This window comes from Argentina silus, assembly GCF_951799395.1.
Source record: "Argentina silus genome assembly, chromosome: 20".
In the NCBI taxonomy this organism is placed as follows: domain Eukaryota; kingdom Metazoa; phylum Chordata; class Actinopteri; order Argentiniformes; family Argentinidae; genus Argentina; species Argentina silus.
Genome location: NC_139674.1, coordinates 15,204,691 through 15,219,690, shown reverse-complemented (window position 1 = coordinate 15,219,690; position 15,000 = coordinate 15,204,691). Strand labels below are relative to the sequence as shown.

Below are 15,000 nucleotides of genomic sequence, written 5' to 3'. Positions count from 1 at the left end.
CACACACACAGACACACACACGGACACACACACACAGCCTTGGACACATGGACACACACAGACACACACAGACACACACACACACAGACAGACAGACACACAGACACGGGGACACACACAGACACAGATACACACAGACACACGGACACACACAGACACACACACACACAGACAGACAGACACACAGACACGGGGACACACACAGACACAGATACACACAGACACACGGACACACACAGACACACAGAGCCTTGGACACACATAGAAACAGACACACACACGGACACACACACACGGACACACACAGTAGCCAACAGTTGGGTTCAGATTGGGCACTGGCCTGATTAGTTACTTGGATCACATGGTCTGTTATGCCCTGATTGGCCCTGAACGCAGACACACTGCCTCTTATCATCCATACGCCTCAGGCCAACACAATGCATCATGGGACATGCAGTCCCATGCTGCCCTCAAACCCTCCCCAACCCCAACCTCTACGCCCTGGGAATGTCTAGATCTGACCGGATTGGAGTCGTCTACGAGACGGAAAAGTTGAGCTGTGTGACCAAGGGAGGCTGGTGGAGGTAGAAATCGGAGGTCCATCATTGCAACGCATGGAACGGAAACACGTCGTGTTACAATGTGTTACAATGAGCCCGTCCTCCGATTTTCTACCTCCGCCGGCCTCCCCTGATCCAGACCTCACCACGCGTCTGTCTGCCTCTGGGAACAGGGGGTTTGGAATGGGGGTAGAGGAACATGTCCTCCCCCCCCGAAACCATGGCACCCCTCTGAGCTAGCCTTCCAACACACCATACTGCACCATGCATGCTAACGCCCAAATATGGCTAAGCAATCTGCCGCTAGTTTGGGCCAATGGGCACAGTCCAGGGTGACTTGGTATGACTTGACCCATTTTCTACCAACTAACATTAGCATCCGTTCCGTTCTGTTCCATCCTGTTCTGATCTGTTCATCCAGGCTGTTGTATCACTAAGAGACAGTTGGAATAGTGTTGTTTTTAATCACTGGGTGAACTACGGTGTCGCATTGCCCAGTCAGTGTAAAAAACAGGGTATTTGATTGATCTCTTAGAGGGTAAATCTGTACCCCAGGTACAGGTTAAAACCTGGTTCTGGGCTAAAGGATAATGGAGAAGTTGGACAATGGAGAATCCCCCTTGCAGATGCATTCTAGTTCAGGATTGGGGCTTCACCTGTCATCCTGGTCCTCTGTGGCTCAGTTGGTAGAGCATGGCGCTAACAACGCTTAGGTTGGGGGTTCGATTCCCACTGGGACCATATATACTGAAATGTATGAACTCACTGCAATATAAGTCTCTTTGGATAAAAGCGTCAGCTAAATGGCATATATATATTATATTATATTATTATATTATTATTATATCCTTATTTCATCCTTATTTCATCCTTATTTCATCCTGTCATCCTTACCTCATCCTTCTTCTTCTTGTTATTCCGTTTGTTCTTCAGCCTCTTCTCCAGGAGGATGGTCTCGTACTTTGGCCTGGGGTGTTCCTGGGAGGCGGGAAGAAGGCAAAGCCGTCATTCAGGTCCCAGTAAAGTCCCAGCAGTGGTCAGAGTGCCGCTATAATGTGCCGGATTAAAAGCTGGAAGCAGCCGCGTTACAAGCATTGCCGGGGTCACAGCAGACGTCACAACTGTCACTCCCTGGGTGGCAGGCTAGCCTCTCACTCACTGGGGGGGGGGGCTAGGGTTAGGGGGGGGGGGGGCAGCCACAGATAAAGAAAGTCAAACCTGGGCTCGATGCTGACGAAGATGGTAGCCATGTGCAACAGAGAGTGACAACAGTGTTGAGGTGAACAGAGGAGTGAGGGAGGTGCTTTTACAGGTGTTTACAGGTACTTTTACAGGTGTTTACAGGTGTTTACAGGTGTTTACAGGTACTTTTACAGGTGTTTACAGGTACTTTTACAGGTGTTTACAGGTGTTTACAGGTGCTTTTACAGGTGTTTACAGGTGCTTTTACAGGTGTTTACAGGTGTTTACAGGTACTTTTACAGGTGTTTACGGGTGTTTACAGGTGTTTACAGGTGCTTTTACAGGTGTTTACAGGTGTTTACAGGTGCTTTTACAGGTGTTTACAGGTACTTTTACAGGTGTTTACAGGTGCTTTTACAGGTGTTTACAGGTGTTTACAGGTACTTTTACAGGTACTTTTACAGGTGTTTACAGGTGTTTACAGGTACATGTTCTTAGTGTTTGGGAGCAAAATGGGAACATGGTTTCATCTGTTGTCAACCAGCTAATAACGCCAGAATAATCCATAGAGATAGGGTGTAGATGTGTACAGTAGTGTGTTTGGGTGTTTGGGGGTGTGTGTGTGTGTGTGTGTGTGTGTGTGTGTGTGTGTGTGTGTGTGTGCGTGCGTGTGTTTGTTTGTGTGTGCATCCTTGTGTGTGTGTGTGTGTGTGTATGTGCGTGTGTGTGTGTGTGTGTGTGTGTGTGTGTGTCTCCGTTGACTGTGGAGGTGTCAGTAGACACAGGCTCTCTACAGCTTCTCTGATGGCAGTGTGCTGGCTGGACCGCGGCCTCGGAGGTCATTAACACTTAATGCTGACCCTCTCTGTCACCTCACTGTGACCTCTCAGGCCCACAGGTCAGGGGTCAGGGTGTGTGTGTGTGTGTGTGTGTGTGTGTGTACCTCTTCCTCCTCAAGTCCCGTCAGATCCCAGCTGTGGTTCAGACTGATCTGTCTTCGCTTCCAGTGTTCCAGGAACATAGCCGCTGCAGAGACACACAAACACACACACACACGCACACACAGTTAGACACACTTTGACATTTAGGCTCTCTCTCTCTCTCTCTGTGTCCATCTCTCCATCTCTCCTTTAGTTGCCCATTCAGTTGGGCAGGTGGGGGGTACGTCTCACTCGGACCCCTGTGTCTGTTCTCAGCGCCCACTGTGGCCCATTCATTCATTCATTCATTCATTCATTCATTCATTTGGAGAAGCAATTTATTAAAGGATTGAAAACCACAGGAACAATGGCAGGTTCATGTACAGCCAGGAGTGTGTGTGTGTGTGTGTGTGTGTGTGTGTGTGTGTGTGTGTGTGTGTGTGTGTGTGTGTGTATCTGTGTAGGGGGGCCAGAACTATGTATTATACCTCACAGTAGGACCTCCACTGGGGGTGAAGGGGGGCATTAGATATTTATGACCAATCGCACACTCAGTCAGCCCACCTGTAGACACACACACACACACACACACACACACAGATTACCTGTGCACACACAAACACACACGTCCCACCCCCCCCCCCCCCCACACACACACACAGTAACAGAACACACACAGACACACACGCAGCCGCTGAAAGAGAAGCCGTTTCAGCAGAGCAGACAAAGCGTCCATCAGTGGCGGCCGTGAGGAGAGGAGTGGTAACTGTACGCCCCTGCCTGTCAGACCCCCAGGTGGAGGGGAGAGCCTGTCAGACCCCCAGGTGGAGGGGAGAGCCGAGGGGCTTAGCAGTGCTCTCTCTCTCTCTCTCTCTCTCTCTCTCCATATCTTCATCTCCTCTCTCCTCTATCCATCTCTCTCTCTTCTCTCTAAATCTCTCCATCTCTTTATCTCCCTCTCTATATCTCTCTCTCTCCTCTATCCATCTCTCTCTCTCTCTCTCTCTCTCTCCCTCTCCTCTATCCATCTCTCTCTCTTCTCTCTCTCTCTCTCCATCTCTTTATCTCCCTCTCTATATCTCTCTCTCCATCCCTCCTTTGGTGCACCATTCAGTTGGGCAGGTGGGGGGGGTCTGTGCCTCGCTCGCCCCCCCGTGTCTGTTCACTGCTGTTCCCTCTCTCTCTCTCTCCGTTCAACACAGGAAGTGTTGTGTGTCACTTGTGAGAATGAGTTTGCGGGAAACAGACAATGGCCGCAAGGAACCGATGACAATCATCAGACATGTCAACCGCCAGAGTCCTGTTATGAAAGACCTGTCCAGACACACACACACACACACACACACACAGCAGCAGAACATATACACACACACACACACACACACACACACACACACACACACACACACACACACACCCCAAAAGACAAAGAGAACACACACCCCACACTGAAAGAGTAACAGAACACAGACACACACACAGCAGCAGAACATATACACACACACAGCAACAGAACATATACACACACACCAAAAGACAAAGAGAACACACACCCCACACCGAAAGAGTAACAGAACAAACACACACACACAGTAACAGAACACACTCACACACACACACACACACAGAAAGAGTAACAGAACACACACACGCACGCACACACCGCAGTGGCAAAGGGGTTTGTAGGGGGTAACAGAACCTTGTCTTACCCCAGAGGGACATGAAGATGGCAAAGAAGACGGTGGCAGGGTTGTCAAACAGGTGAGATGCCCGGGCCGTGCCACACGCCGTGCTCAGGTGCCAGAAGTCACACGCTCCGTCACACAGGGGACACATGGTGAAGTTCTGATGCTCATCACACATCTCCAGGCTGGGGGAACACACACACACACACACACACACACGCGCACACGCATGCACACTCACACACACACACACATTCACACGTGCATGCGCACACACACACACACACACACACACACACTCCCCAACCTTTAGGTCAGTCTTACCTTCTGTGCCCCACCCACACATTCTAGCCCAGAGCCAGGTACAGCATGTCGGTGTCCGGTGGGAGGGAGAGAGAGAGTGTGTGTGTGTGTGTGTGTGTGTGTGTGTGTGTGTGTGTGTACCTGGGTACGTTGGTGTCAACAGTAGCGCAGCCGTAGAAGAAGACGATGATGCCTACGATGGAGGCGGGGATGAGCAGCTGGGTGTACACGCCCAGCCAGGCAAAGTACAGCCCGATCTTCTCCCCAAAGTACTTCCTGGAGGCCAGAGGTCACAGGGCAGGAGGAAGTAAACGGTTAGGGGTGTGTGTGTGTGTGTGTGTGTGTGTGTGTGTGTGTGTGTGTGTGTGTGTGTACCTGATCAGATCCACAGTGTGAGTGTGTGTGTGTGTGTGTGTGTGTGTGTGTGTACCTGATCAGATCCACAGTGTGTGTGTGTGTGTGTGTGTGTGTGTGTGTGTGTGTGTGTGTGTGTGTGTGTGTGTGTGTGTGTACCTGATCAGATCCACAGGTTGGTATTTATAGAAGGCTCCGTATCTGGCCCACTCATCATGCAGCAGCTGGGAGGAGAGGAGGGGAGAGGAGGGGAGAGGAGGGGAGAGGAGAGGAGAAGAGGAGGAGAGTAGAGGGGGGAGGAGAGGAGAGGAGAGTGGAGGGGGAGGAGGAGAGGAGATAAGAGATGTCAGTGAGCACCTGGGTTTGATTTTGAACATGTATTCAGGAGAGAGGGAGAGAATAGAATGAGAATGAGAAGATCACAGAGAAAGAGAGAGAAAGCGGAGATAATGAGCCACAGAGAGCGAGAGAGAGCGAGAGAGAGAGAGAGAGACCTACTTGTCTGTCGTTCCTCTCCTCTGAGTGACCTTCGACCTTATAGTCCCCCTGCAGGTGGAAAAGAAGAGTCAGAGGAAACACAGATAAACAACAACAACACCCCCCCCCCCCCCTCCCCCTCCCCCCAGCCCCCCCCAGGAGCAGGGACAAACTATCACTTACATCATGTAGAGGGAAGGCAGAGTCATAGGCTCCTTTAGCTATCAATGTGGAGATGCCTGAGGGGGGGGGGGGAGGGGAAATGAGGACAGGGGGAGAGAGAGGGAGGGGAGAGAGAGAGAGAGAGAGAGAGAGAGAGAGAGAGAGAGAGAAGGGGGGAAGAGAGAGAGAGGGGGAGAGGGGGGGAGAGAGGGAGAGAAGCATGTTAGAGGATAGTTGATTTTGCTCAACACACAGAAAACATAATCGCCCAAATTAGAACTGGACCCCCCTCCCATGCTTCTGAAGTCTCGTTCTGCTGGAGCAGCCAATCGAACGCAGGCCTCAGGAGCACGCTGGCATGTAGAACAAGCTTTAATCAAATAATTTATCAGCTCTCAGAGGGGCCAGAAACACCAACGCGCTATTAATGAACCAACGGCAGCTACGGGGGAGCACAACTCCCAGAAGGCCATCTGGGCCTGACCCAGGAACAGTGACCCACTTCATTCACTCCAGGAGAGGACGGAGAGAGGGAAGAGAAGGAGAGAGGGAAGAGAAGGAGGAGGAGAGGACAGAAAGAGGGAATGCAGGAGAGAGACGGATAACAGTGAAAGACGAGGAACAAGAGGCAGGATGGAGGGATGACCTTTCCCTCTCTCCTTCCCTCTCCTCTTCTCTCTCCCTCCCCCTCTCTCTCCCCCTCTCCCTCCCGGGGCCTTCTGGTTTGCTGTGTCAGCCAATGTGCCATATGGTAGAGGCCAAACTGCCCCCCCACCCACCCACGCACCTCCCTCCTCCCCCCCCCCCCCCGACTGGCTTTCCTGGAGATTCCCCACAACAGCAGCCAGGCAGGCAGAAAGATGGCGCGCCCACAGTTGGGCATCAGTAACTGCTGCGGCTGCCGCCATCTTTGGTCCCCACAGTGGGGTTGCAGAGGGTCTCACCCATGGTCTGGCAGGTCCGGGTGCACGCGGTACGTCTGAGGACCTCGTACACCTGGGGGAGGAGAACCACAGGCACACCTGAGATTAAGAGACATACACACAAACACAGACCCACACACACACACCTGAGACAAGAGATGTACACACACGGAAGAGAAACACACACACACACTAGACAGGATATATCCACACACGACTCCTTGATGAGTCAGACTCACTATGCGCCCCCGTGTGGCGTTGTCAAAGAACGTGTCCTTAGACTGGATGTTGTATCTGAGGAGAACACAACATGAGACATGTCCATGAGACACACTAGCCTGGTCGGAAAGAGTCTCTCTCTCTCCTCCTCCTCCTCCTCCTCCCCCCCCCCTCCCTCCCTCCCTCCCCCTCCCCTCTCTCACAGGTGGAGCTTGTCCCTGGAGAAGCAGTGGGAGAGGTGTTTGGTGCGACTCTGCTGGGGGACGTTGGGCTGGAAGGGCTGGTTCATCTTCCTCCACATGGTGCTCATACCAGCACTCAGACCACTCTCCTCCTTCAGCTCATAACTCTGCCAGGGGCAACAGTCAATACACACATCAATACATACATCAACCAATCAATACATCAATCAATCAATACACCAATCAGTCAATACATCAATCAATACACCAATCAATCCATACATCAATCAATCCATACATCAACCAATCAATACACCAATCAATCCATACATCAATCAACCTATACACCAATCAGTCAATACATCAATCAATCAAATAATCAGTCAAAATATCCATCAACCCATCAATCAATACATCAATCAATAAATCAAAGAAGCAATCAAATAATCAATCAATAAATACATCAACCAATCAATTAATTTATCAAGCTGAACAATCAATCCGGCACCAACCCATCCATCTATCCGTCCGTTTGTCCGTCTATCCATCTGTCTATCCATCCATCCATCCATCCATCCCTCCATCCATCTACACATGGTAATGCTGAGTGGTCTCACCTTCTTGGTGGGCATCTTGATCTTGAGGAACTCTGCCTCCCTGCTGAGTACAGGCCAGGGAGCGTGCAGACGCGTGAAGCTGGGGCCATAAGCCCTCGTCTGGGGGAGAGAGTGGAGAAGAGGGTTAGGAAGCTGGGGCCATAAGCCCTCGTCTGGGGGAGAGAGGGGAGAAGAGGGTTAGGAAGCTGGGGCCATAAGCCCTCGTCTGGGGGAGAGAGTGGAGAAGAGGGTTAGGAAGGCATCTCATTCTAGGGAACTAAAACCAATCAACTAAAATCTTCCTTCCTGTTATAAATAACATACAGCAGCAGCTTTGGGTAAAGGGTGAATGCTACCCTACCCTAAACTCTAACCTTAACCCTAACATCAACCCTAAAGCCTAACCCTACCCTAAACTCTAACCTTAACCCTAACATCAACCCTAAAGCCTAACCCTACCCTAAACTCTAACCTTAACCCTAACATCAACCCTAAAGCCTAACCCTATCCTAAACTCTAACCTTAACCCTAACCCCCCAACATCAACCCTAACCCTACCCTAAACTCTAACCTTAACCCTAACCCCCAACATCAACCCTAAAGCCTAACCCTACCCTAGACCCTAACCACTAACTGTAACCGTTTTAAATATCTATAACTTCAATGGGGTGACATCAGAGTTGGGTCATCCCAAGCATCCCATTTAGCATTTATCCCAAAATGGTTGTCCTTGGAGGAGTTGGCCTGAAATCCGAAATATCTCTCCAACTTCACTTAGAACCGCAGAGACGAGGCTAATTGGTGGAAAAGAAGGCACTTAAACTCACCAACTGGCAAAGAATTCCGGAACACTCACCACAGTTTTATGTGGTGTCTACCTAGCAACAATACTTTGATTGGCTACAAAATGAAGCTTCATAATGTGTGCATTTTTGGTGAATAAAGTCACCCTTGACACTCTAGAACATTGACAATTTGTGCGACTTTATTCACCTTCGGCACTAAATGAGTTTAAGACACAAACAAAGTCAAATCCTGGACCGAATCGCACTTTCACTGGAGAAACAATCTCCGTTGGAGATCTTGTCCAGGACAAGGAGGCTTAATCTGTGCCTCAGATACCGCCCAGAGACCACTCGAGCGTACCAGATATAAAACCCACCCAATCACTATCAGCAGGCATCTTTCTTAGTGTGTAACCCGACCCGGAGCCCAGCTCTGAGCCCCCAGAGTTGACAGGTAGTAACCCGACCCCCCCGATCCTGAGACAAACAGACAAACAAGGAGAGGAGAGGAGAGAAACGAAGGGAGAGAAAAGGAGGAGGCAGAATGCATTGGCAGAAACCTGAAGCTAATGTGATTCTCTCGCTCTCGCTCTCTCTCTCTCTTCTCTACCACTCTCTCTCTCTCTCTCTCTCTCTCTCTCTCTTCTCTACCCCTCTCTCTCTCTCTCTCTCTCTCTCTCTCTCTCTCTCTCTCTCTCTCTCTCTCTCTCTCTCTCTCTCTCTCTCTCTCTCTCTCTCTCTCTCTCTCTCTCTCTCTCTCTCTCTCTCTCTCTCTCTCTCTCTCTCTCTCTCTCTCTCTCTCTCTCTCTCTCTCTCTCTCTCTCTCTCTCTCTCTCTTTCTTCTCTACCACTCTCTCCATCATGTCGGTTTCCCTTTTCCAAAAAGCGAAGGGATAAAAATACTGTGTGGATCTGAGAAGGTTAATTAGAATAGGATATTCCAATTAGCGCGCTTAATCTCAGCAGGGGGAGGGGGGTAACTAGGTCGCTGAGAGGGGGTCTGGGTGAGTGGGGGGGGTACTGTGAGGGGGCACCATGGAGACCGTGGGGGGGGGGGTGGGGGGGAGGGGGTAGGGGGCGGTGACATTCACATTCGAGGATCTCCCCGTGACCCGATGCAGGAGGAGGTTGATGGCTCTAACACGGTGACCCAATCTACTCCTGGGAGACTCCCAGACGTTGTTTTAGTTCCATCCAAGTTCTAACACGTTTGGTTCAACTCATCAAGCCTTGGGCCAGAACGAAACAGTGCATACCCTGGGGACCCCCCTCAGTAGAGGAGAGGAGAGGAGGAGGAGAGGAGAGAGGTGAGGAGGAGGAGAGGAGGAGAGAGGAGAGGAGGAGGAGAGGAGGAGAGAGGAGAGGAGGAGGAGAGGAGAGGAGAGAAGACGAAAGGAGAAAAGAGAAGAGGAATCGTTGCAGGGGAGGCTGGTGGAGGTAGAAATCGGAGGACGGGATCCATTCCATGCATTACAATGAGCCCGTCCTCCGATTTCTGCCTCCACGTGTCGGGGACCATTTGTTTACCAAGCTTTCCAGAAGACAAGAGAAGCCATTCATCCAATCAGCAACACACTCACCCACTTATGAGGACAAACGACTTGCGTTGCATAACTTAATAATTAATAAGTCATTAATTAATTCATTCATTCATTCGATAACTATGGCCCTATAGGAAGACATGGCAGGCAGACTAGAGCTAAGAGCCAGCCGTCCAGCCAGCCAGCCAGCCAGCCAGCCAGCCAGCCAGCGGACCACTCTGTTGACCAGGCTGGTAATCTGGACTGTTGACTCCAACTCTCTGGTGTCATCAATCTGATTAATCCACACCGAGAGAACGCACAGGCCAGGCCAGGCCAGGCCAGGCCAGTAGATAGCAGAGAGAACGCATCTCACCTCACCTCAGACTAGCCGTAACTCAGGCCAGGCCAGTAGATGGTAGAGAGAACGCACAGATTTTAATCTATGTATGGTAGAGAGGCCAGGCCAAGCCAGTAGATAACAGAGAGTGAGACACAGATGTTAATCTGTGCATGGCACACACCTATGGCAAGGCTTCGACCAATAAGAGGAGAAGGTTCGTTCTCGGACACTAATCATTTATTAAACCAACTGTTTCAGCAGCAAGACGCCTTCTTCCCCAGTTCCAAATGAATACAAAGACAAAACACGCAAGACAGAGTGATTATTACAGTATATATTCTCTCTCTTTTCTCTACAGATTCAGCCCTGAACCAATATCCATAAATCATGGTTTATGTCATCAATGATAACTTGTTTACCCTGAGAAGAGGGTCCTTAATGAATAAAACAGCAGAGGGAAACCCGGGGGTAGCACCATGAAATGAGTGGAATGGCAGATATCCAACCAGCGTGCCAGCAGAGGGGAATGAGGGGTGGGTGTGTGTGTGTGTGTGTGTGTGTGTGTGTGTGTGTGTGTGGCTACACCAGTATCTCTCTACCACACACACACACACACCTCATTTCCCTAAAATGACACAGCTAATGTCTCTTTCTGTCTCACACACATCATCTCTCTCTCTCTCTCTCTCTCTCTCTCTCACTCCTGAAATAACTCAACACTTGTGAAGTAATTCATCACAAACCATTACAGCGCCCACATACACACACACACACACACACGGGCAATAGAGATAAACACACACACATATATATATACCCCCCCACCCACACACACAAGGGCACAAAGAGTGACACCCCCCCCCCCCCCCCCCCCCCAACACACACACACACACACACGGGCAATAGAGATAAACACACACACATATATATATATATACCCCCCCACCCACACACACACGGGCAATAGAGATAAACAAACACACATATATATATATACCCCCCCACCCACACACACACGGGCAATAGAGATACACACACACACATATATATATACCCCCCCACCCACACACACAAGGGCACAAAGAGTGACACCCCCCCCCCCCCCCCCCCAACACACACACACACACACACACACACACACACAGCGATGTTCCTCACCTCGCTGTCTCTCTCCATCTCTAGCCCCGCCTCCAGCAGGCTGGCTTCAAACTCCTCTCGGATCAGCGCCTTCTCCCCCTCCGCCGGGTCCTGCGCGTCCGGGCCCAGCTCCACACACACCTCCCCAGGCCCCTGGCCCGGCCCCAGACCCCCCACGGGCCCAGACCCAGACCCAGCCGAAGGAGGGAAGCTGCCGTTGGAGATGACAGAGAGGCGGTGTGGACCAGGGGAGCCCCCGCCCCCCCTCACCGAGCCCCGCCTGCGGCGCTGGAAGACCAGGACATAGTCCACCTTCCTCAGGCCGTCGGAGAAGTACAGGGCCCCCCTGCTCCCAGCCCCGTCCTGGGGGGTCACGGGAGGGGAGTCCACCACCTGTTGGAGGCAGGGGTGGGGGGGAGGGGGGCATGGAACATCGACGCTGTTAAACACTTGCTATAGCAGTGGTCTTCAGGGAGGGGGCGGGGGGTGGGAGGTGGGCTATAGGGTGCACACTTTAATTTTATCCCAGCATTAACAGTAATGAGCTCGCTCACACAATGTCCTTGAACCAAGATGTGTTAGTGAAGTTCTGCACGTAAAGACTGCACATCCTAGATGGCTTCTCAAGATGGAAAACACTCACTTCTCACATCGTCCTGTCACCTGACACATACCATGCATGATTTCAGTACACATGGAATGTCAAATGAAAACACACAAATGAAAACACTCTTTTACAAAAAATAGTGAATACTCACGGGAATCTTTTCCTCACGCGGAGACGGCTGCATACTGTTACGCTTTGGAAACACACAGGGGAGAACAGTTTAATGCGTGGAGCTCACGGTAAAGGCGCACGTTGCGGGTCATAACGGTATTCCGCCACCTCGAAGGAACGGAGAAGCGAGTCATCTCTCACTCAGCTCTTCATCGTGATAACCGCCTCGCCGAGTGCGTCTATCGAACAATTAGGCTCTCTAACGACTCTAACGACCTAACCGTCTTGACACCGATCTACCCGTCTGATTCTGGGGAGCTGCGCGCGCTCTCTGCTGCCAACCGGAGAAACTGAGAGTTGGCACACGCGCATCTCGGGACCGCTACATGATCCGTGATTGGTCAGATCGATCCTTCCCCTAATTACGATAATGAGGAGACACCTGTGATTCCTCTAACACGCTCTGGGATGCTTCTGCTGTTTAGGGCCACAGATGCTAGGGCGAATGCCAGTCTTTTTGGCCACTTAGGCTAACTCAGAGAGATGCGTTTGAATTATGTTCACTTGTTTGTTGATTGTCACAAACAACTAGCTTCCAGGTGTGGTTAGGTGTGTTTAGGGTTAGGGTTAGTAGTTAGGGTTAGTAGTTAGGGTTAGGGTTAGTAGTTAGGGTTAGGGTTAGTAGTTAGGGTTAGTAGTTAGGGTTAGTAGTTAGGGTTAGGGTTAGTAGTTAGGGTTAGGGTTAGTAGTTAGGGTTAGTAGTTAGGGTTAGTAGTTAGGGTTAGGGTTAGTAGTTAGGGTTAGGGTTAGTAGTTAGGGTTGAACGTATGTTATTCTATTTTTGGTGGTTGTAAGGTAACCATGTGATCGTCCTCTGGACAGGACTTGTTAGGGTTAGTAGTTAGGGTTAGTACTTAGGGTTAGTAGTTAGGGTTAGGGTTAGGGTTAGTAGTTAGGATTAGGGTTAGTAGTTAGGGTTGAACGTATGTTATTCTATTTTTGGTGGTTGTAAGGTAACCATGTGATCGTTACCCGGACAGTGATAACACACACACACACACACACACACACACAGAGAGAGAGAGAGAGAGAGAGAGAGAGAGAGAGAGAAGGAGACTGCTGCTCATTGTCTGTAACACGCCCATACAGTATCAAAGTTACACTCACCGGCTTCGACCGTTCTGGCGAATATTCCCCGGGGTCCTCGTGGTCACACGGGCTGTACGCCGAGTCCGCACCCACCCCGGAGAGCTCGCGCGTCAGGCAGTAGAAGATGTCGCTGTGGATGGAGGAGGACTCGCTCAGCGCGGTGGTGACTCTGGCTCTGACTCCGTTCCATGTTTCTGAAAGAGACAGACGTGCATCCCGCTCACACACTCCGGATCGTGCGCTGAGCCATTGCTCTGACTGTGAGTGGGTTAACGGTGTGCTTATTTAGGGATATAGGCTAGCGTAGCCATAGTAACGCCAACGCGCTGTGCTCCGATTCAGCACCGTGGACAGTGGCACGGAGAGGAGAGGCCTTACACACACACCGGCTCTACTGCCATGACCACAGACTTGAAACCCCCCCCCCCACACACACACACACACACACACACACACACACACACACACAGCGCTGACACCGGTCACAGGTCTACTGGGGGAACTACTGCGAACGGGGTGTCCCAGGCACACACACACACACACACACACACACACACACACACACTCACTCAGACACACATACACGCACGCACACACTCACTCACTCACTCACACACACGCAGCGCTGACACCGGTCACAGGTCTACTGGGGGGAACTCCTGCGAACGGGATGTCCCAGGCGCACACACACACACACACACACACACACACACACACACACACACACACACACGCACACGCACACACACGTGTCATGTGGCTACCCGCAGTCCGCGATCCGGTGTCATTTTTGAACATCTCCAAAGAGGATCTGTTTCATTTGACTCATGGGACAGTTTGCTTTGTGCGTCCTAACGTATTTGCTGGGTCATCCACACGCCTAACAGTTCTCGAGAGACCCGGATTATAACCGGTTGTTGCTTATGCAACAGGCTCCAGATACTTTGAAAAGTCGACATATCTTCCAAACAGCATAATTACAGCGTCTAAAGTTCTCGTATACATCGGTCTATAGACGGATTCGGATTATAGACAATAACATCCTCTGATAGAGACGCGTGCGAGATTCGGTAATCGAATTAAACCGATCCGATCGCACATTGCACAACAGTAGTCTACAGCCTTCCCTAGCCACGCGGTTCTAACGGTATAGGCCTAGGGGAAAGGGAGGGTCCGGGAGTCTAGAATTCGCCCGTCCCTGGAGGTCTGTTTGGAAGGTACAGTCGCCTCTAGGCCTCGACTATCGCACCTACCTGTGGAAGGGGACTTGCGGACGGCCATGGCGCCGCTTTGCGACAGTCAGTCAGTCAGTCAGTCAGGTGAGATGGAAGACAACAACAATGTGAATCCTCTCCCGTCAGATCCCGTCAGAACGTCAAGCTTACGGTGCTGTCGCCGCTAATTACCCGTCTGCCCGCCCGCCCGAAGGCTTATTATGGCCCTCAGGACGACTCAGTACAGCCGACACCAGTATAGGGCTTAGGGCAGGAGAAACCTGCAGTAATTGCCCGACCTTCTGTCAGGGTTTAGGGGTTTAGGGGTTTAAGCATAATATACTGACACAACAGTTTTTTAAGAGAGGTTAATGAGACGATGACGTGTTATTGCAACGTTTCAAATATTCGTCGCCGTCAGTAGATGGGGTTCCATATGGGTCTGTTTGTTTTGGGCCAATACATCTAGGCTCACCGTGGCTAATCAGAAGCAAACGATGTTAAATGTTGAGGAGTGAGTGTGAGTGTAAGAGGCCCGGGGGTCGGGTTGCTTGGCGGACTCTGTCGTTAA

General features: G+C 50.9%; 1 protein-coding gene across 1 annotated transcript in view; it reads right to left on the bottom strand.

Moving 5' to 3' along the window:
• The window catches only part of ano2b (anoctamin 2b), a gene marked incomplete at both ends in the record, with an annotated part of 42,911 nt that extends 28,415 nt beyond the window's left edge, over nt 1-14,496 (bottom strand). The window contains 15 exons of the mRNA XM_083691921.1: nt 1,455-1,538; nt 2,686-2,768; nt 4,372-4,532; nt 4,792-4,926; nt 5,164-5,228; nt 5,503-5,550; nt 5,665-5,720; nt 6,588-6,639; nt 6,806-6,860; nt 6,989-7,134; nt 7,585-7,683; nt 11,370-11,741; nt 12,107-12,148; nt 13,234-13,409; nt 14,469-14,496. Coding sequence (XP_083548047.1) covers nt 1,455-1,538; nt 2,686-2,768; nt 4,372-4,532; nt 4,792-4,926; nt 5,164-5,228; nt 5,503-5,550; nt 5,665-5,720; nt 6,588-6,639; nt 6,806-6,860; nt 6,989-7,134; nt 7,585-7,683; nt 11,370-11,741; nt 12,107-12,148; nt 13,234-13,409; nt 14,469-14,496 — 1,602 coding nt within the window. The remainder of the gene's footprint in view (nt 1-1,454; nt 1,539-2,685; nt 2,769-4,371; nt 4,533-4,791; nt 4,927-5,163; nt 5,229-5,502; nt 5,551-5,664; nt 5,721-6,587; nt 6,640-6,805; nt 6,861-6,988; nt 7,135-7,584; nt 7,684-11,369; nt 11,742-12,106; nt 12,149-13,233; nt 13,410-14,468) is intronic.
• Nucleotides 14,497-15,000: the final 504 nt, after the last annotated feature.